General features: G+C 34.9%; 1 protein-coding gene across 1 annotated transcript; it reads left to right on the forward strand.

Moving 5' to 3' along the window:
- Positions 1 to 14683: 14683 nt before the first annotated feature.
- On the forward strand, positions 14684 to 20076 carry LOC110659473 (uncharacterized). Its single transcript, XM_058150022.1, has 5 exons — positions 14684 to 15873; positions 16317 to 16459; positions 16574 to 16703; positions 17180 to 17371; positions 19534 to 20076. The coding sequence occupies exons 1-5, from the start codon at positions 15679 to 15681 to the stop codon at positions 19741 to 19743; spliced, it is 870 nt and encodes a 289-aa protein (XP_058006005.1). The 5' UTR covers positions 14684 to 15678; the 3' UTR covers positions 19744 to 20076.
- The last annotated feature ends 853 nt before the right edge of the window (positions 20077 to 20929 follow it).

Consider the following 20929-nt stretch of genomic DNA (forward strand, 5'->3'; position numbering starts at 1 on the left):
ATAATTATAAATATGTGACTATATACATATCGCCGCATCGCGAAGGCAATATTCTAGTAGTCATATAAAATTCAGTTTTGTATAGTTAGTTGATGAACAAAATCTTTATGTATTTCTTTAGTTTGTTATTTAGGATTGCATTTGTTTTGTGAAAAATAACTTGTACACGAAGAATGTTTTCTATGAAAATATATTCTGTTATTTGGTTATAATATTAAATCAATGATATGTGTTTATATTATATATGTAGAAGTATTTTATATTTTAGTAAGATTATCAAAATTTAAAAAATAGAAAATAACTTATTTTATAAAAAGAGAAAGTCATTTTTCTTAAACATGACTTAATTTTCTTTAACCAAGAAAATATTTTCTATTAATCTATTTTTTTAATACCCAAACACTAAAAACTGCAAAAAAAAAAAAATTTACAGAAAAATATTTTTCATGAAACAAATGGATCTTAGAATTATATAGATTCCACTTTTTTCTCCATAATTTTTGAAGAAACTTTGTTGAATGAAATTTATCAATTATTATTTGTAAATTTTATTTTTCAATAAATGAGAATTATTTTTTAACAGCTGATAAAAGATTAATTATTTAGGTTCAATGGACAATATTTAAGCTTAATTTAAATTAGCTTTCAAAAAATGCTTAATTTAAATTAATAAAATAATTTTAATTAAAATAAAAAATTTAATTAATTTGTTCTGAATAAAAAAATAAAAAATCAATCCAATTAATTAATAAACTTGAACTCAGTAATATTGAATTTTGGATTTTACATCATGTACCTCAACAAGTCTTCGTATTGGAGCCCTTAAATATCTTACAATTTTTTTATTCGAGTACATATATATATATATATATATATATATATATATATATATATATATATGATGCTGTGAGTTTCCTAGATATTGAATTTGATTGAATTAAGGGTCTCTTGAAAGTCAAAAAATAAGTGAGGGCCAATAGTAGTTGACAACTACTCTGACGCTCAAGTCAGTAATCAGACTATGAATTGAACACTCAATATAATCGAAAATGAATATATTTTATTTGCATACCTTTTTCTGAAGTTTTACCTTCTATATATAGTCATTGGGATAAAATCTTGACTAGATCTTCACTAATTTTTTATTTAAATTATAACGACAATCATACTTAGATTATGTTAGAAATTAGGCGTGATCAGTAGCGTGATCTATGTGGTATGAACTCAATGAAAGTGTAACACTCCTATTTGCATAGCCTCGTATATTTTACTGTTTCGGTGACCGGTGTCGGTCTGGATAACTGAGGCGATTAGAACCACACTTAAGACAACTAAATAAGCCCTGAACACAAATAATTAGTAATTTCCAATTAGTTAAGTATAAATAAGAAAAACAGAACATAAGAAGTTAAACGAGCCGAGAGTCACAGCGATGGGTGACCTTCTCGGGAAGGACTGCAAAATCAATTTAAACTCAAATTTCGAACCATAAAATGTGACACCGCGGTCCTTAGGACTATTGCGAAAATAGTGGAAAAGAGAAAATCACAAAAAAGAATTGTTAAGCCGGTCAAATAATTAGGTCAGGGATCCGGAAGAAATATTGAATTATTTGCAAACCGGGTCAAACCGGCGAGGGGCAATTTGGTCAGTTGACCCCTAGAGTTGACTCCTGACCTAACTGTTAAATAAAATTTGAGAAAAGAAAATTTTGGAATTAAGAATTTAATTAAAGAACTAATAGAAAAATAAATGAAAAAGAAAAAGAAAAAGGAAAAGTTTATTACATCACCCTTATGACATCATCATGATGTCAAAATTCATTTTAATTTAATTACTTAAATTGACTAAGTTAAATTATGGATAAATATACACAAATGAAAAAAAAAGAGAAAGAAAATCATTTTGGGTCTTCATCTTCCTCATTTGCCGCCTCTCATCTCTCCCTTGTCTCTCTCTCAAAATTTCCTCCATGAAAGCTTATTCTTAAGCTTTCTAAACACTAAATTTCACCATAAATCCTTTAATTTTCTTGAAGAAAAATTATAAGCAAACCTTGGAAAGAAGGTTAAAGGAGAAAGAAAGAAGAAAAAGTTGAGGGAATTGAAGAATGAAAAGCTTCATTCAAGGTTAGTAGCTAAACTTGAAATTTATACTTTAATTATTTTATTTATAGCTTAACTAACTTAGAATTATGCTTAAAATGAAATGAAAATAATTGTTGGAGGACTAGAAGTAATTTTGGCCAGCTAGGGTTTGATATGAATATACATGTATTTTTATGGAATTAAAATTGTATCTAAGCTTGATTGAGTTGAGGAAGTATGTTATATGTGTTGAATTGGTTCAATGTAACAAATTATGTGAATTAGGGTTTGGACCTAAGGTTTTGGAAGCCAAAAATTTGAGAAATGGTCAAATGGTATGTTTGACACTGTTTGAAATGGAAAATAGTCATTTGTGACCAATTGGTATATGTTGGAAGTGTTAGAATTAGGTTTAGATTCGTATTGGATGTAGGCAGTATGCAGGTAGCATGATCAAGGTCCCTTTCAGGAACCAAAACTGAAAATTTACAAGCCCAATTGGTGTGAGGCCAATTGGGAATGAAACTAGACACAAAAAGACACATTTTTCATTTAGGAATCATGCCCAAAAAGTGACTAACACCTAGTGAACAAATTGGCCAAATCCGAACTTAGGCAATCTGGCCTGTCCAAAAATGACCAAATGAACAGTGTTTGTTCATTTGGCAATAACTTGGGCTAGGCAGGTCTAAATGACTTGAAATTTTACCAGTAGAAAGCTGAGATATAGACCTAAAACTTTCATGAAGAATACAAATCCAAATTATGCCCTTAACCAAGTCATTTGGCCACCCAAAATTGATGACCTAAAACTGCCAGAACCAGTTTGGTGCCCAGAAATCTGGGTTAAGTCCAATCCAGCAGCCATAATTCAAATGGCTATAACTTGAGCTATAAAAATCCAATTAGAGTGATTCAAAAAGGAGAATAAATTTAAGATAATAAGGAACAATTTCTATGAAGAAAACTTAGCCAAATTCTAATAGCAAAATGACCAATGAAACAGTGCAACATAAGATATCAAAACTGAAAATTTGCAATTTTGGGTAAAAAACCTAAGTTTTGAGAAAACAACTAAAACCAACAAAAGTAGTGATCAAAATGTGGTATGTGAGTATAGTTGGAGTTCCCATACCTTTTAAGCATAAGAAAGTCAATATTTTGACTTGAATAGTACTATGAATAGTATCCTCAACATGAAAATTTTCAAGAATATAAATTTAAGCATATTGAGGCTAGAATTGAACATATTAAAATTAGTTATGGGAATTATTATGAAGTAAAGATACTGAGACACTATAAATTTTGTGTTTTAGCTGAAAAAGACTCGGAAGGTCTGAGAGACTGAGTCAAGGCCTAGAGGCGACTCACGTCAGGTTTGTGCACAATAAACCTTATTGGAGCCTTTTGTCATTGAAAAATTGATTTAGTATGATTTATGAAAATTTGATGTTAATCATGAATTGTGTTGCCACATTGTGAATGAAACTATGACTTTGGAAATTTATCAAATTTCTCATGAATTATTTGAATAAAATGTTTGAAATAGATTTTTTATTCATACTTAGCATGACAGTGCCTTATTATTCTTCCTCCATTTATGGGGTGAGATCGATTATTTTTCCTTCCTCTCTGGTTTACCAGTTGAGGTTGTAGATCGAATGAGTACTCATTAGCTAGTTAGCCACCTCCCTCATTGATTTCGATTAGTGGGGTTGTAGATCACTTTGTCGTGGTGTACAACACGGCATTGATCAGAAATTTTGTGTCATGGCTTAAGTGGTGTATGAATTGGCAACACTATGTTTATTAAATTGTTTGACCAAAATTGTGCTATAATGAGTTTTGATAATTTGAGAAATGTGATTATGAAATATTTAAATCGTGATTTATCAATGAATGTTTTATGTACTGCATTTCAAATCTTTATTGTGCACCACTGAGTATTTTTATATTCAGCGATAGCTTATTTTGTTGTCGCAGATAGGAGCAAGGAAAAAACAGCAGAGTGAGCTGCTGAACTGGAAAAGCCTTCGCTGAATTTGTATGGGTATTATTTTATACCCAATGTAATTTAGTTTGATGTAAATAAATATTGTTCATATGTATTAATATAAAGTTGAGCAGTTGTATTTATAAATTGTAATAATATTATTTTTGGATTTTATATCTGTAAATTAAACTTATAAATGTAAATTAGCTTTATTGAATGCAATATTGATAGAATTATTTTGAAATTATTTGATCTGAGAATTTTGAGTTGAATTGAAATTATTTGGAGGTTGGGAGTTGTAGAAATTTATTGGAAGTGTTTTTTTCAGGTATTTGAAGAACTGTTTTCTCAAAATACAGACGGCATTTTGCCAAAATTTTTCTAAAATTTGTGAAAAAATAAAAATGGACAAAAATTTATACTAGTTTTAAAACTTCGAATAAATAATTTTAATTCCTACCAAAATGCTCGCCACTTCCAAAAGGTAAGAAAATGGTTTTAAAATCCCTTGTAGGATACTTAATGAGTTATAGGTAGGTGGAGTTCGGTAGTTCATTAGGTATTCTACGGAATCATGTTATGCCTTACAGAGGGGTAAGGTGTGACACATTTTAGTGGTATCCGAGCATGGTTTTGCAATAAATTTTGACTATGTGCATGAATATTTGTTTGATAAGTACGACTGCTCAAGTGTCTTTAATTGATACATATGGCATATTTACATCATGAATATGCACTAACAGAGGTCAACCTCCTTGTGTTTAATCTCAGGAAGTAGAAATTGTTGAGAAACATAATGGAAGAGGGAGATCATTCCATGGAACAATTTGTTGAGGTTGAGGTTCAAGGGGAAGCCCCAGCACCCCAGAACATGAGTGGGTCAGCCACTTCAGCTCCTATTCCAGCGCCGCAGTTTCCTGCTCAGTTTGCATAGCAGATGGCTGCGTTTTTCCAACAAATATTGGGAAATGTGCCACCTCAAGTTCAGATGCAAGCACCTGCAGCACAACCACAGCCCGCGGCTCGGCAATATGAAAAATTAATGAAATTTGGGGCCATCAAGTTTAAGGGTACTGTGGATCCACTAGAGGCTAAATAGTGGTTAGAAAGAATGGAAAGGGTATTCAGAAAACTACATTGTGCCGAAGAATTAAAATTTGAATATTCAGTGTCTCTTCTACAAGGGGATACATATGAATGGTGAAAAACCATTCCCCACAGCCTGGTTGAGCCACCTATGCTGACATGGACAGACTTTCTGAGGGAATTCAGGTAGAAATGGGTTCCTGATGCGTATGTAGATATGAAATTGCAAGAATTCTTGAGTTTGAAACAAGGGGACAGAACAATAGCGGAGTATGAGCAGGACTTTTCAAGGCTAAGCCACTATGCGAGAAGCTTAGTCTCCACTCCCAAAGACAGATGTAAAAAGTTTGAGGCTGGGTTGAGGCCTAGCTTAAGAATGCAAGTTGTGGGATTCAGACACTAGAATTTTTCTGAGCTAATTTCACAGGCCCTGAAAACTGGAAATGATAGAATTAGAAGGGGCAGTGAAGAAGGGTACACCAGAGAAAGAGAAGACTGAAAAGACTACTGGATAAGCACCTGAAAGTGGTTCAGGAAGAGAAAATAGTCTGGAGGATCTAGCTCTCGTAGATCTGGCAGAGGCAGATTCTCTGGCCAAAGACCACCCCGGTCTGGTCAACAGACCCAACAAGCACCCCGAGGAGCTCTGTCAATACGGCAGTGTGAAAGTTGTAGTAGAACACACGGTGGTGTTTATTTCAAGGCCACCGATGCATGTTTTAATTGTTGAGGGAGTGGACATTTCGCTAAGGATTGTACTAGTCCACGCCGATCTGGATCTTCTGCTACATCTGAGGGATCAGCCCAAGTCTCTACACCTATAGGGTCACAGCTAGCTAGTAGAGGTAGAGGCAGAGGTAGGGGTCCTGGTAATACTCCTGGAAGTCAAAGTACTATTAACCAGCCAGTACCCAGTGGCACACCAGTCAGAGTGTATACAATGCGTATAACACCCTAGGCAAATCCCACATCGGCAAAACACGGGAGAGATGCTGAGTTTATAAGTTGGTGGTTCGTAACCCCTAGTGACGCATTTTAAAACTGTGAGGGCTTCGACCCAGAGTGGACAATACCACTAGTGGGCCAGGCCGTTACATTTGTGGTATCAGAGCTGCTCCACGTGCATCCTTGAATGATGGTGGGGCAAACCTCAGCGAGGATGCTGAGTCCCATAAGGGGGGTGGATTGTAACACCCTAGGCAAATCCCACATCGGCAAAACACGGGAGAGATGCTTGGTTTATATGTTAGTGGTTCGTAACCCCTAGTGACGCGTTTTAAAACCGTGAGGGCTTTAGCCCAGAGCGGACAATATCACTAGTGGGCCGGGCCATTACATTTGTGGTATCAGAGCCAGGTTTTGATCCTGGTAACGGACCGGCCCACTAGTGATATTGTTCGCTCTGGGCCGAAGCCCTCACGATTTTAAAACGCGACACTAGGGGTTATGAACCACCAACTTATAAACCCAGTATCTCTCCCGTGTTTTGCCGATGTGGGATTTGCCTAGGGTGTTACAATGCGTCAGAGGGAGGAGGCTGAAACGTCAGATGTAGTAGCTGGTATTTTCTCCATCCTTGACCAAGATGTATATTTGTTGTTTGATCCTGGCTCCACACATTCATATGTCAGTGCCAGTGTGATGTGTTCTACTGTTATTCAGTGTGTACCAATGGACTATGATGTGCTAGTAACTAGTCCATTAGGCCAGGAGGTTAGGGTAAATAGACTATATAGGGATTGTCCTCTGGTGATCCAAGGACACACTTTTCTATCTAATTTGATTGAAATGCCCTTCAGAGATTATGATATTATCTTGGGCATGGATTGGTTAGCCAGGCATCATGCCATGATTGACTGTAGACTGAAGACAGTCACTTTTGGTCTCCCTCAGTATGGTGATGTAGTAATACATGGGGAGAGGCAGTTATTGCCGTCAAACATCATTTTAGCTGCACTGGCCAGAAAAATTATTAGGAAGGAGTGTGAGGCGTACTTGGCACATGTGATAGACACCCAAGTAGGTAGTCTAGCATTGAGGGACATCCCTACGGTATGTGACTTTCCGGATGTATTTCCTGATAAATTTCCAGGATTACCTCCAGAAAGAGAAGTGCAGTTTGAGATTGATGTTATGCCTGGTGTGGACCCAATCTCCATAACGCCATATAGAATGACACCAGCAGAACTAAAAGAATTGAAAGTGCAGTTGCAAGAGTTGCTTGACAAGGGCTTTATCCTCCCTAGTGTGTCACCTTGGGGAGCGCCAGTGTTGTTTGTAAAGAAGAAGGATAGCACTCTCCGGTTATGGATTGATTATCGGCAATTGAATAAGGTGACAATAAAGAACAGATACCCATTGCCCCACATTGATGACTTGTTTGATCAGTTGAGGGGTGCAGCTATGTTCTCCAAAATTGACCTGAGATTAGATTATTATTAGCTGAAAGTACAAGAGCATAGTATTTCTAAAACTGCCTTTAAAACCCGCTATGGCCATTATGAGTTCTTGGTCATGCCATTCGGGTTAACTAATGCTCCGGCTGCTTTTATGGATCTGATGAATACTATCTTCAAAACATACCTTGACCAGTTTGTAGTTATGTTTATAGATGATATATTGGTTTATTCGAGGAATGCAAAAGAGCATGATAGACACCTGCGCATTGTACTGTAAACTTTGAGGGAGAAACAGCTATATGCCAAATTGTCAAAGTGTGAATTTTGGCTGAAAGAAATATCTTTCTTAGGGCATGTAGTATCGGTAGAGGGTATTAAGGTGGATCCTAGCTAGATAAAAGCTGTCCTTAATTGGAAGTCACCCAGAAATATCATAGAGATTTGCAGTTTTCTAGGTTTAACTGGAAACTACAGTCGATTTGTGAAGGGATTATCCATGTTGTCATCTCCATTGACCAAATTACTTCGAAAAGATGTGAAATTTCAGTGGAAGGATAAATGCCAACAGAGTTTTGATGAATTGAAGAAATGTTTGACCTAGGCTTCAGTCCTGACTTTACCTACTCCGGGTAAAGAATATACAGTTTACAGCGATGCTTCTCACAATGGGTTAGGTTGTGTACTGATACAAGACTGGAATGTTATTGCCTATGCATCACGCCAGCTAAAACCGCATGAGATGAACTATCCGACACATGACTTGGAGCTTGCAACTATAGTATTTGCTCTTAAGATCTGGAGACACTATTTGTATGGGGAGAAATGTTACATCTACACAGATCATAAGAGTTTGAAGTATTTGGGCACCCAGAAGGAGTTGAATTTGAGATAGAGGAGATGGTTAGAGTTGATAAAAGACTATGATTGTCTGATAGACTATCAGCCAGGGAAAGCTAATGTTGTGACTCCTTAAGTCGCAAGACTATGGCAAGTCTATGAGTTACTCCTTTGTCTATGGTACATGAGTTGAGATCATTACATACCAGCTTAGAGATTAATGATGAGGGGCAGACAGTAGTTGCATGGCATGTACAGTCAGTGTTGATTGATCAGATCATAATGGCTGCTCAGAATGATCAGAGGTATTAAAAGCTATTGGAAGAAGTTCGGCAGGGCAAGAAACCAGAATTCTCAATAAGAGATGATGGTCTAATGCTATACCAGGGTAAAATGTGTGTTCCTAATAATATTGATTTGAGGCAGATCATTTTGAAGGAAGCACATGAGTCTCCTTTTGCCATGCAGCCTGGAGGCACAAAAATGTATAGAGGGCTAAAGGAGCATTACTGGTGGATGGGTATGAAAAGAAATGTGGCAGAATTTGTTTCTAAATGCCTAACTTGTCAGCAAGTGAAGGCAGAGCATCAAGTATCCGCTGGGTTGTTACATCCACTATCAGTTCTAGAATGGAAATGGGAAAGAATAACAATGGATTTTGTGATGGGACTTCTGAGGACACAGAAGAGTCATGATGTAGTATGGGTCATTGTTGACAAACTGACCAAGTCTACTCATTTTCTGCCAGTTCGGATAGACTACAGTTTAGAAAGATTGGCCAAGTTGTACCTTGATGAGATTGTAAGACTACATGGAGTGCCAGTATCTATGGTATCAGACAGAGATCCTAGGTTCACTTCTAGATTCTAGAGTAGTCTTCAGAGAGCCCTAGGAACTAGATTGAACTTTAGCACGACATTCCACCCACAGACAGATGGCGAGTCTGAGAGAGTAATTCAGATCTTGGAGGACATGTTACGGGCTTGTGTGATTGAGTTTGAGGGCAGTTGGGACATATACTTGCCTTTGATTGAGTTTGCTTACAACAACAGCTACCAATCAAGCATTGAGATGCCTCCATATGAAGCTTTGTATGGCAGAAAATGCAGAACTCCCCTGTGTTGGGATGAAGTAGGTGAAAAAAAGATGATTGGGCCAGAAATTGTTCAGCAGACTGAGGAGAAGATCAGGATGATTAGAGATCGACTCAAGGCTGCATCAGACTGTTAGAAGTCCTATATTGATTTGAAGAGAAGGGATATTGAGTACACAGTGGGCGAGAAAGTATTCCTCAAGGTTTCTCCTTGGAAGAAAATTATGAGATTCAGCAGAAAGGGGAAACCGAGTCCTCGTTTCATTAGGCCATATGAGGTTCTGGAAAGAGTGGGTCCTTTTGCATATCGGTTGGCACTACCTCCAGAGTTAGAGAAGATACATAATGTCTTCCATGTGTCTATGTTGAGGAGGTATCGATCAGACCCATCTCATGTACTACCAGTAGAAGAAATTGAAGTGAATCCAGACCTTACATATGAAGAAGAACCCATAGAGATTCTGGCCTATGAGATGAAGCAGCTACGGAATAAGCAGATCTCGTTAGTGAAAGTGCTTTGGAACTATCATTCGGGCCAGGAGGCTACTTAGGAACGAGAAGATGACATGAGGAGACAGCACCCACAGTTGTTCAGAGATTGATACTAGGTAAAATTTGAGACGAAATTTATTTTAAGGGGGGGAGAATTGTAACACCCCTATTTGCATAGCCTGGTATATTTTACTGTTCCGATGACCAGTGTTGGTCCGGATAACTGAGGGGATTAGAACCACACTTAAGAAAACTAGATAAGCCCTAAACACAAATAATTAGTAATTTCCAATTAGTTAAGTATAAATAAGAAAAACAGAATATAAGAAGTTAAACGAGCCGAGAGTCACAGCGATGGGTAACCTTCTCGGGAAGGACTGCGAAGTCAATTTAAACTCAAATTTTGAACTGTAAAATGTGACGTCGCGGTCCTTAGGACTATTGCGAACATAGTGGAAAAGAGAAAATTACGAAAAAGAATTGTTAAGCCGGTCAAATAATTAGGTTAGGGATCCAGAAGAAAATATTAAATTATTTGCAAACCGGGTCGAACCGGCGAGGGGCAATTTGGTCAGTTAATCCCTAGAGCTGACTCCTGACCTGACTGTTAAATAAAATTTGGGAAAAGAAAATTTTGAGATTAAGAATTTAATTAAAGAACTAATAGAAAAGTAAATAAAAAAGAAAAAGAAAAAGAAAAAGTTTATTACATCACCCTTATGACATCATCATGATGTCAAAATTCATTTTAATTTAATTACTTAAATTGACTAAGTCAAATTATGGATAAATATACACAAATGAAAAAAAAAGAAAAAGAAAATCATTTTGGGTCTTAATCTTCCTCATTTGCCGTCTCTCATCTCTCCCTTGTCTCTCTCTCAAAATTTCCTCCATGAAAGCTTATTCTTAAGCTTTCTAAACACTAAATTTCGCCATAAATCTTTTAATTTTCTTGAAGAAAAATTATAAGCAAACATTGGAAAGAAGGTTAAAGGAGAAAGAAAGAAGAAAAAGTTAAGGGAATTGAAGATTGAAAAGCTTCATTCAAGGTTAGTACTTGAAATTTATAGTTTAATTATTATATTTATAGCTTAACTAACTTAGAATTGTGCTTAAAATGAAATGAAAATAATTGTTGGAGGACTAGAAGTAATTTTGGCCAGCTACGGGTTGATATGAATATACATGTATTTTGATAGAATTAAAATTGTATCTAAGCTTGATTGAGTTGAGGAAGTATGTTATATGTGTTGAATTGGTTAAATGTAACAAATTGTGTGAATTAAGGTTTGGACCTAAGGTTTTGAAAGCCAAAAATTTGAGAAATGGTCAAATGGTATGTTTGATCCTGTTTGAGATGGAAAATAGTCATTTGTGACCAATTGATGTATGTTGGAAGTGTTAGAATTAGGTTTAGATTTGGATTAGATGTGAGCAGTATGCTGGCAGCATGATCAAGGTTCCTTTCAGGGACCAAAACTGAAAATTTACAAGCCCAATTGGTGTGAGGCCAATTGGGAATGAAATTAGACACAAAAAGACATATTTTTCATTTAGGAATCATGCTCAAAAAGTGACTAAAACCTAGTGAACAAATTGGCCAAATCCAGACTTAGGCAATCTGACTTGTCCAAAAATGACCAAATGAATAGTATTTGTTCATTTGGCCATAACTTGGGCTAAGCAGGTCTAAATGACCTGAAATTTTACCAGTAGAAAGCTGAGATATAGACCTAAAACTTTCATGAAGAATACAAATCCAAATTATGCCCTTAACCAAGTCATTTGGCCACCCAAATTTGGTGACCTAAAACTGCCAGAACCAGTTTGGTACCCAAAAATCTGGGTTAAGTCCAATCCGGCAGCCATGATTCAAATGGCTATAACTTGAGTTATAAAACTCCAATTGGAGTGATTCAAAAAGGAGAATAAAGTTAAGATAATAAGGAACAATTTATATGAAGAAAACTTGGCCAAATTCTAACAGCAAAATAACCAATGGAATAGTGCAACATAAGATACCAAAACTAAAAATTTACAATTTTGGCTAAAAGACCTAAGTTTTGAGAAAACAACTAAAACTAACAAAATTGGTGACTAAAATGTGGTATGTGAGTATAGTTGAAGTTCCCATACCTTTTAAGCATAAGAAAGTCAATATTTTGACTTTAATAGTATCATGAATAGTAACTTCAACATGAAAATTTTCAAGAATATAAATTTAAGCATAATGGGGCTAGAATTGAACATATTAAAATTAGTTATGAGAATTATTATGAAGTAAAGATACTGAGAGATTATAAATTTTGTGTTTCAGCTGAAAAAGACTCGAAAGGTCTGAGAGACTAAGTTAAGGCCTAGAGGCGACTCACGTCAGGTTTGTACACAATAAACCTTATTTGAGCCTTTTATCATTAAAAAATTGATTTAGTATGATTTATGAAAATTTGATGTTAATCATGAATTGTGTTGCCACTTTGTGAATGAAACTATGACTTTGGAAATTTATAGGATTTCTCATGAATTATTTGAATAAATTGTTTGAAATAGATTTTTTATTCACACTTAGCATCACAGTGCCTTATTATTCCTCCTCAATTTATGGGGTGAGGTCGATTATTTTTCTTCCCTCTCTGGTCTACCAGTTAAGGTTGTAGATCGAATGAGTACTCATTAGCTAGCTAGCCACCTCCCTCATTGATTTCGATTAGTGGGGTTGTAGATCGCTTTCTCGTGGTGTATAACACGGCATTGATCGGAAATTTTGTGCCATGGCTTAAGTAGTGTATGAATTGGCAACACTATGTTTATTAAATTGTTTGACCAAAATTGTGCTATAATGAGTTTTGATAATTTGAGAAATGTGATTGTGAAATATTTAAATCGTGATTTATTAATGAATGTTTTATGTACTGCATTTCAAATTTTTATTGTGCACCACTGAGTATTTTCATACTCAGCGATAGCTTATTTTGCTGTCGCAGATAGGAGCAAAGAAAAAGCAGCAGAGTGAGCTGCTGAACTGGAAAAGCCTTCGCTGATTTTGTATGGGTATTATTTTATACCCAATGTACTTTAGTTTGATGTAAATAAATATTTTTCATATGTATTAATATAAAGTTGAGCAATTGTATTTATAAATTATAATAATATTATTTTTGGATTTTATATCTGTAAATTAAACTTGTGAATGTAAAATAGCTTTATTAAATGCAATGTTGATAGAATTATTTTGAAATTGTTTGATCTGAGAATTTTGAGTTGAATTGAAATTATTTGGAGGTTGGGAGTTGTGGAAATTTATTGAAAGTGTTTTTTTCAAGTATTTGAAGAATTGTTTTCTCAAAATACAGACGGCATTTTGCCAAAATTTTTCTAAAATTTACGAAAAAATAAAAATGAACAAAACTTATAGGATACTTAATGAGTTATCAGTAGGTGGAGTTCGGTAGTTCATTAGGTATTTTACGGGATCATGTTATGCCTTACAGAGGGGTAAGGTGTGACAGAAGTGCCGATCTTTTTAATTTGTCTGATCTCACAAAACAAATCAGAAACGCTCTCAATGATTGCCTAAAGAGCACGTTTCCTTTAGGTGTCCAGCTCTGAACTCAAATGGGTGAGGTCTGTTCAGTTCTGACCTCGGATGAGCGATTTCTATCCGAGTCAATTTATTAATCTTTTATATCACTACATATATATATTACAAATAAAACAGTCCTATATATCAATATTTTATTATAATTAATTTTAATATTTTTAATATTATTTGAATTTAGTTTATCCGTTAAACAATAAAAACTCTGTTGTTAGTTAAATATTTTATTTTAGTATTACATCTTAAAAACAAAAATATTTTTATTTTTCTTTTCTCAATTTCAAGAGAAAAGGCTATTATTATTTTTTTAAATTAAAGTGGGATAATTTGAATTATTTATGATATTATACAAATTTATAATTTAAAATTCATATAAATTTTCTAATTAAAATTTTGACAAAAATTTGTTTTCTATAGTTAATTGAAAAAAATATTAAAATATTTTAATTTCTTGTACGAAAAGTTTGGATGATTTATAATTTATTGACTACAAATGATAATATTCATTAGCATATTTCTTTATAATATTAAATTTTAAAATAAGATTTTCAAATTGTAATTTTAATTTAATAATATTAAAATTATTTTTAAAAATAAAAGTATTGAATTTAAATTCTAACTAAAATTCATTATAAAAAAAATTATGCTTCTGGTTTGTTCTGGCCAGTGGCGACCACCTTTTGCTTTTTTTTTTTTTTTTTTTTTCTTTTTCTGATTCCTTTAGGATTGCCTCTAGTGCTGGGCCGCTCTCTGTGGAGGAAATGTTCTGAGCATCAAGAAACTTCTTTAGAGGAGATATTAGAAAGAAAAAATTAAATGGAAAATGAAAAAAATAGTATCCACATCATGTACATAGTTATTCACACAATTTTTATTTTATTTTTATTTAAATAAAATATTTTATTTAAATAAAATATTTTATTTTATTGAAATTTGAAAATAATGATGTGTAAGAAGCGGCGTCGTATAAATGAATGAGAACAAGAAACTGTAAGTCAGAACGGCGTCGTTGCAACAATTGCCCTCGCCAATTCATGCCTGGCCAAGAAGAGGCAAAATTGGGTCTTTGAGATTTTCCAATATAAAACGCAGAGGTTCAGTGTGATAACGGCAAAGAAATGCTAGCAGCTATACTGTCACCATCATCGGCTACGCGAGTTTTCACCCCAACTACTCTACATAAACCCCGCCAATTCATGCCTGGCCAAGAAGAGGCAAAATTGGGTCTTTGACATTTTCCAATATAAAACGCAGAGGTTCAGTGTGATAACGGCAAGGAAATGCTGGCAGCTATACTGTCACCATCATCGGCTACGCGAGTTTTCACCCCAAGTACTCTACATAAACCTCGCCAATTCATGCCTGGCCAAGAAGAGGCAAAATTGGGTCTTTGACATTTTTCAATATAAAACGCAGAGGTTCAGTGTGATAACGGCAAGGAAATGCTAGCAGCTATACTGTCACCATCATCGGCTACGCGAGTTTTCACCCCAACTACTCTACATAAACCTCGCCAATTCATGCCTGGCCAAGAAGAGGCAAAATTGGGTCTTTGACATTTTCCAATATAAAACGCAGAGGTTCAGTGTGATAACGGCAAGGAAATGCTGGCAGCTATACTGTCACCATCATCGGCTACGCGAGTTTTCACCCCAAGTACTCTACATAAACCTCGCCAATTCATGCCTGGCCAAGAAGAGGCAAAATTGGGTCTTTGACATTTTCCAATATAAAACGCAGAGGTTCAGTGTGATAACGGCAAGGAAATGCTGGCAGCTATACTGTCACCATCATCGGCTACGCGAGTTTTCACCCCAAGTACTCTACATAAACCTCGCCAATTCATGCCTGGCCAAGAAGAGGCAAAATTGGGTCTTTGACATTTTCCAATATAAAACGCAGAGGTTCAGTGTGATAACGGCAAGGAAATGCTGGCAGCTATACTGTCACCATCATCGGCTACGCGAGTTTTCACCCCAAGTACTCTACATAAACCTCGCCAATTCATGCCTGGCCAAGAAGAGGCAAAATTGGGTCTTTGACATTTTCCAATATAAAACGCAGAGGTTCAGTGTGATAACGGCAAAGAAATGCTAGCAGCTATACTGTCACCATCATCGGCTACGCGAGTTTTCACCCCAACTACTCTACATAAACCTCCCACCACTTTCTCTTTTCTGCGACCATTTTCTCTTCCTCTCTCCGCTTCCCGGTTTCAAGTTCGTGCAATGGCTGACTCTGCCTCTGCCCCCTTCAAAAAAATCGCAATCCATAGAGACGATACTGTAAGTTTTTCTTTCATCCTTTTTTTTTTCCTTTTTGGGTTTTTTGTGAGGCTTCGGTTGAAGGGTTTCTGTTATTTTATTGGATTTTGGCAATTGATTGTGTATTTAGTTGTTCTCGTTCTAGTCCTGAAATGATCCTTTTGTAAATTTGTAGTGATTTTGAAGAAGTTTTTTTGGATCAGTCAACTGTATGATGTTTTCTTCTATTGTTCGTTTGTACCTTTCGTAATTTATGCAATTTAAAATGGCGGGCTTTATTGTTATATTTAGACAAGAAATTGGTTGAACTTAAAATTCCACAACAAAAGAAGCAAATACACACCTTAGTTTGGGTTTATGATAACATATTCAAAGGCACACACACAATGTTACCTTTGAACTAAATTCTTGATGATGGTTCCATTCTTAGATTCTCTTTTCCTTTCCTTGAATCTTTTGATCAGACTTTTGATGCGTACGTGGTGGGCAAAGAAGATACTCCTGGGATTGTTGTGCTTCAAGAGTGGTGGGGTGTGGATTTTGAGATCAAGAAACATGCTGTGAAAATATCCCAACTGGACCCTGGGTTTAAGGCGCTTATCCCTGAGTAAGCAACTATGCATCTGTCATTTTGTACCTTATTTTCATGATGCCATGTTAATATTTTATCGTATTCCTTTTGCTTCTCAATTTCAATATTTTTTTTTTGTTCTTGTTTCAGTTTATATCGAGGAAAGGTAGGCTTGGATGTTGCTGAAGCTCAACATTTGATGGAAGGCCTTGATTGGCAAGGCGCAGTTAAGGATATCCGTGCTTCTGTTAATTGGCTCAAGGCTAATGGTTCAAAGAAGGTTTGGCAGATCTACTTTTTTTAAATTAGAACCATCAATTCTTGAACCCCTTTTAGCCAATTGACTGACCAAGTTCATTGAAAATCTACTGTTTGGTTCATCCTATTCCTGCAATGTACCCAATATCTGTTGTCAAAATTGCTAATGCTACACCACTCTTTTAGTGTGCAGATATTCTATATTTTTCAAGGATCAATATAGGAGTAATTTTTGCCTAGTCTTTTCTTTCTTTCATGGGAGTCATGAGTTGGTGTCATTATTCAAACTAGAAATTTGGTTTCTCCAGTATTTTATTGTAATGGGCCTTTGTTCTTCAAATTTAAGTGCTTCTTTAAAATCACATTTTAATTTGTATGCTTCTTTCTTGAATCCTGTCTACCTTACACTTGCTAGGTTTTGAAAAATGTTAATTGGTTTAGTGATTTTGTAAATTAAACTATGTTTTTGATAAGTAATTTTGTGGCTTACTGCTACAGGTAGGAGTAACTGGATTTTGCATGGGAGGTGCTCTTTCAATTGCAAGTTCTGTCTTGGTTCCAGAGGTTGATGCAGTTGTCGCATTTTATGGTGTTCCTACATCAGAGCTTGCAGACCCTGCCCAGGCTAAGGCACCTGTTCAGGGTCACTTTGGAGAGCTCGATAACTTTGTTGGTTTTTCAGATGTGACGGTATGTCATCTTTCTTTTGAATTCATCAATTTAAATTGTATTAGTCACTAAACAGTATCAATATTTATTAGAACTTTCTTCATTCCTGGCTGAGTTGTTCGCAATTTATATTTATGTTCTTTTGGAAAGTAACAGTGCTCATAAACTATAGTGCATGATGGCACTTATCAAGGAGTTGGATGTGTGATTTATTTAGACATGCTTTGAATGGATTTTTGTTGTTGATCTTCTTTCTTCAAGGTTAATTATAAGGAAACTTCATTAAATAAGAAAACTTTTAAGTATGCTTTAGCTTGCATGTCTCTCTTTTAAGCATCATAAAATTTCCAATTGAATATAAACTGATATGAGAGCTCTGTGGGTTGGCTCAACGTCTTTTTTTTCTTCCAGTTTTTTCTTGGCTTTTTAGTTTGTTCAGTTGGCCATCCACTACAAAATCATGCCTTGAGCTAGGCTTACAAAAATATTTGCTTGTGAGCTACTTGGAGTTCAGTTCAATAAAAGCTTGCTTGAGACAGTTCATTATGGCTAATAAGCCAAACTCAAGATTACTTTTAAAGCTTGTTTAATAAACGAGCCAAGTCTAAGCCAGATAAGACTAGGCTCATTAGCCGGCTTGTTTGTATGTTTGTGAGTCATGTATTATTTTTATTAATTTAATTTTGCATTTAAGGTCTATATTTTAATTTATATTTATAATATTAACAGAAGTATTCATTTAAAATTGCTAATAAAAAGAGTTTCTTTTTTTTTTTCAATGTTGCAGTGTATACTTGCGACGTAATCTTTAAAATTTATGTTTCATCTTAAAAATTATTAAAAAAATATATTTTTTCTGAGTATGTTAAGGTTTTATAAAAATTATTAAAAAAATATTTTTTTTTTCTAAGTATATTAATGTTTTAACAACTCAACTCAACTAAGTTTTTATCTCAAAAATATGGGATCGGCTATATAGATTCTCTTTCTTCATTCTAAACGATTTTGGGTTAAATCCTCGGAAATATGTAATGCTTCTAGGTCATGTTGTACTACTCTCCTCCAAGTCAGTTTAGGTCTACCCAATCTTTTCTTTCTATCCTCTAACCTAATGTGCTCTACTTGTCTAATTGGAGTTTCCGTATGTCTACGCTTCACATGACCAAACTACCTCAATCTCCTTTCTCTCAACTTATCCTCAATTGGCACCATTCCTACATTTTCTCTAATACTCTCATTATAGACTTTATCTAATCTAGTATGGCCACTCATCCACCTTAATATTCTCATCTCCGCAACTCTTATCTTAAACACATACAACTCCTTCAGTGCCCAACACTTACTACCATATAACATGGCCAGTCGTATGGTTGTACGGTAAAATTTTCCTTTCAACTTATTGAGAACCTTGCAATCACATAAAACTCCGGTGGCACATTTCCACTTCAACCATCCGACTTTAATTCTATGATTAACATCCTCCTCACATCCCCCGTCAACTTGAAGGATTGAGCCGAGATATTTAAAATGATTATTTTGGGACTGTACCACTTCATTCAAACTAACTCCTTTCCTATCACCAGTTCGGTCTTCACTGTACTTGCAATGTATGTATTATATCTTCGTTCTACTTAACTTAAAGCCTTTTGACTCTAGGATACTTCTCCAAAACTCTAGCTTTCTATCGACTCCTCGCGTCTCATCTATTAGCACTATATCATCCGCAAACATCATGCATATGTTAAGGTTTTAACAATAAATTTTTTAGTTTTAAAGTAAATTTGTGAATGATTTGATTTATAATGTAAATTCATTAAGAAACTGGTGCTTCAAGCCTGTAAACCTTGCTTAGTTATCCCTTCATTGCGATCTCTTTGGGTCTTTTTGCCTGTAAGATAATTGGTAACAATGTAGTGTTAAAACAGTTTGATGTTGAATAAAGTTAATCATTAACTAAACAATGTTTCTGTACATTCTTCTGTCTTTTCTGGGATATTAAATGTGTTCTAGCTTGTCTATACCCATGCATTCCCACACACATACCTGAGAATGCATGTGTATGTCTATACGGCTCAATGTATATTAACACCGATGTTAGAGATATCAAAGGTCTGATTAGGTTTCTGCTTCCAAGAAAGAAATAATAAATTCACTAATGCTCTCATTGGATTTTAATTTTTCAGGCAGCCAAGGCTTTAGAGGAAAAGCTGAAAGCATCAGGAATTCCTTATGAAGTACACATTTATCCAGGCAATGCACATGCTTTTATGAACAGGTCTGATGAAGGCGTTAAGAGGAGGAAGAGCATGGGAATGCCTGATGAAGATGAAGCTGCTGTTGAGCTGGCATGGTCTCGCTTCAAAACCTGGATGACTCGCTACTTATCTGCATAAATGACTAGTTCATGTGAATATTAATGTCTTGTCTGCTGGCTTTCCGCTTTTCCAGCTTGGGTAGTGGCATGTTGGAGGGCATTACTATTTTACCGTGTTTGCATGCAACCTTGAGGACTTGTATTTTCCTGAAATGAGCTAGTTTGCTTGTGGTACCTGGCTATCTTGTTTTATTCATGTGGGCTTCTGCATTGCCATGTGACTGGTTTGATGTATACAATCTGTGATTTCTTTGCATATCCCTTTTTCTTAGACATTGATTAAGAGGTAGTTAAACTACTTCAACTGCTTATATTGTTATATGGTTTTACGTATTATGATAAGATTTTATCATGATTATGAGTGAATTGTAAACTCCGCCTAAGTAGTTTGCGCTTAGTCGGTCCCAAGCCTGGATAAAGGAGGAGGGTTGCGGTAGGTGACAACCAGCGTAAAAATTTCGTCACACCCTATTTATGAGTGAATTGTAATTAAATGTGAATAATTTGTGATGAAATCTTATCATGATAAGTGGATCTTATAACAATGGATATTAGTACTCAAATAATCGCTTCTTAGCAAGTGCCCAAGGGCACTCGGCAGAAATATCATTTTTTCCCACTAAATTGGAATCTTTGCCAAACCCCTCAGAATGGTTTATTACCCTAGAACCCCAGATGACTTCTGTACTTTTTGCCCTTGTTTAGTTGGGGTGTGCGGTTCTATTATGAAATTTGCTTGGAAACTAAAACCGAACTGAAATTTGGGTGTGATCTTAGTTTGGTTCTTTGAAATTTTGGTTTGGATTCAGTGTGGTTCTGATACATTTTTAGTCTTTCAAATGATTTCATGCAATTATTTGTATGAAAAAGTCATACATGAATTACCAAGTTAGTTGTTAATATATAATATATTATGTAATACCTTTCAGCTTTTTTTTTTAAATTATATAATATTTAAAATTAAATATATTATATAATATAATAATAAAAATATATTATATAACATACCTTTTAATTATTTTTTAATTATAATCTTTAAATATAAGGTATATATATAATTAAGCATTACGATTTAATATATTTATAATTAAAATTATTAATAAAAGATATGAATGAAAATTAATATTAGGTTTTGTATATTATGCATAAAAGTAGTTCTCATTTCAATTTTAATTCAGTATAAATTCAGTATAATTTTAATTTGA

Source organism: Hevea brasiliensis, chromosome 7 (assembly GCF_030052815.1).
Source record: "Hevea brasiliensis isolate MT/VB/25A 57/8 chromosome 7, ASM3005281v1, whole genome shotgun sequence".
In the NCBI taxonomy this organism is placed as follows: Eukaryota; Viridiplantae; Streptophyta; class Magnoliopsida; order Malpighiales; family Euphorbiaceae; genus Hevea; species Hevea brasiliensis.

Excerpts from the sequence above, each read along its gene's own strand:
- LOC110659473 (XM_058150022.1), top strand. The coding sequence starts at position 15,679 with ATGCTAGCAGCTATACTGTCACCATCATCGGCTACGCGAGTTTTCACC. Across the intron at positions 16,704-17,179 it reads AGGCTAATGGTTCAAAGAAG|GTAGGAGTAACTGGATTTTG; the intron begins GTTTGGCAGATC and ends TTACTGCTACAG. Across the intron at positions 17,372-19,533 it reads TTGGTTTTTCAGATGTGACG|GCAGCCAAGGCTTTAGAGGA; the intron begins GTATGTCATCTT and ends TTAATTTTTCAG.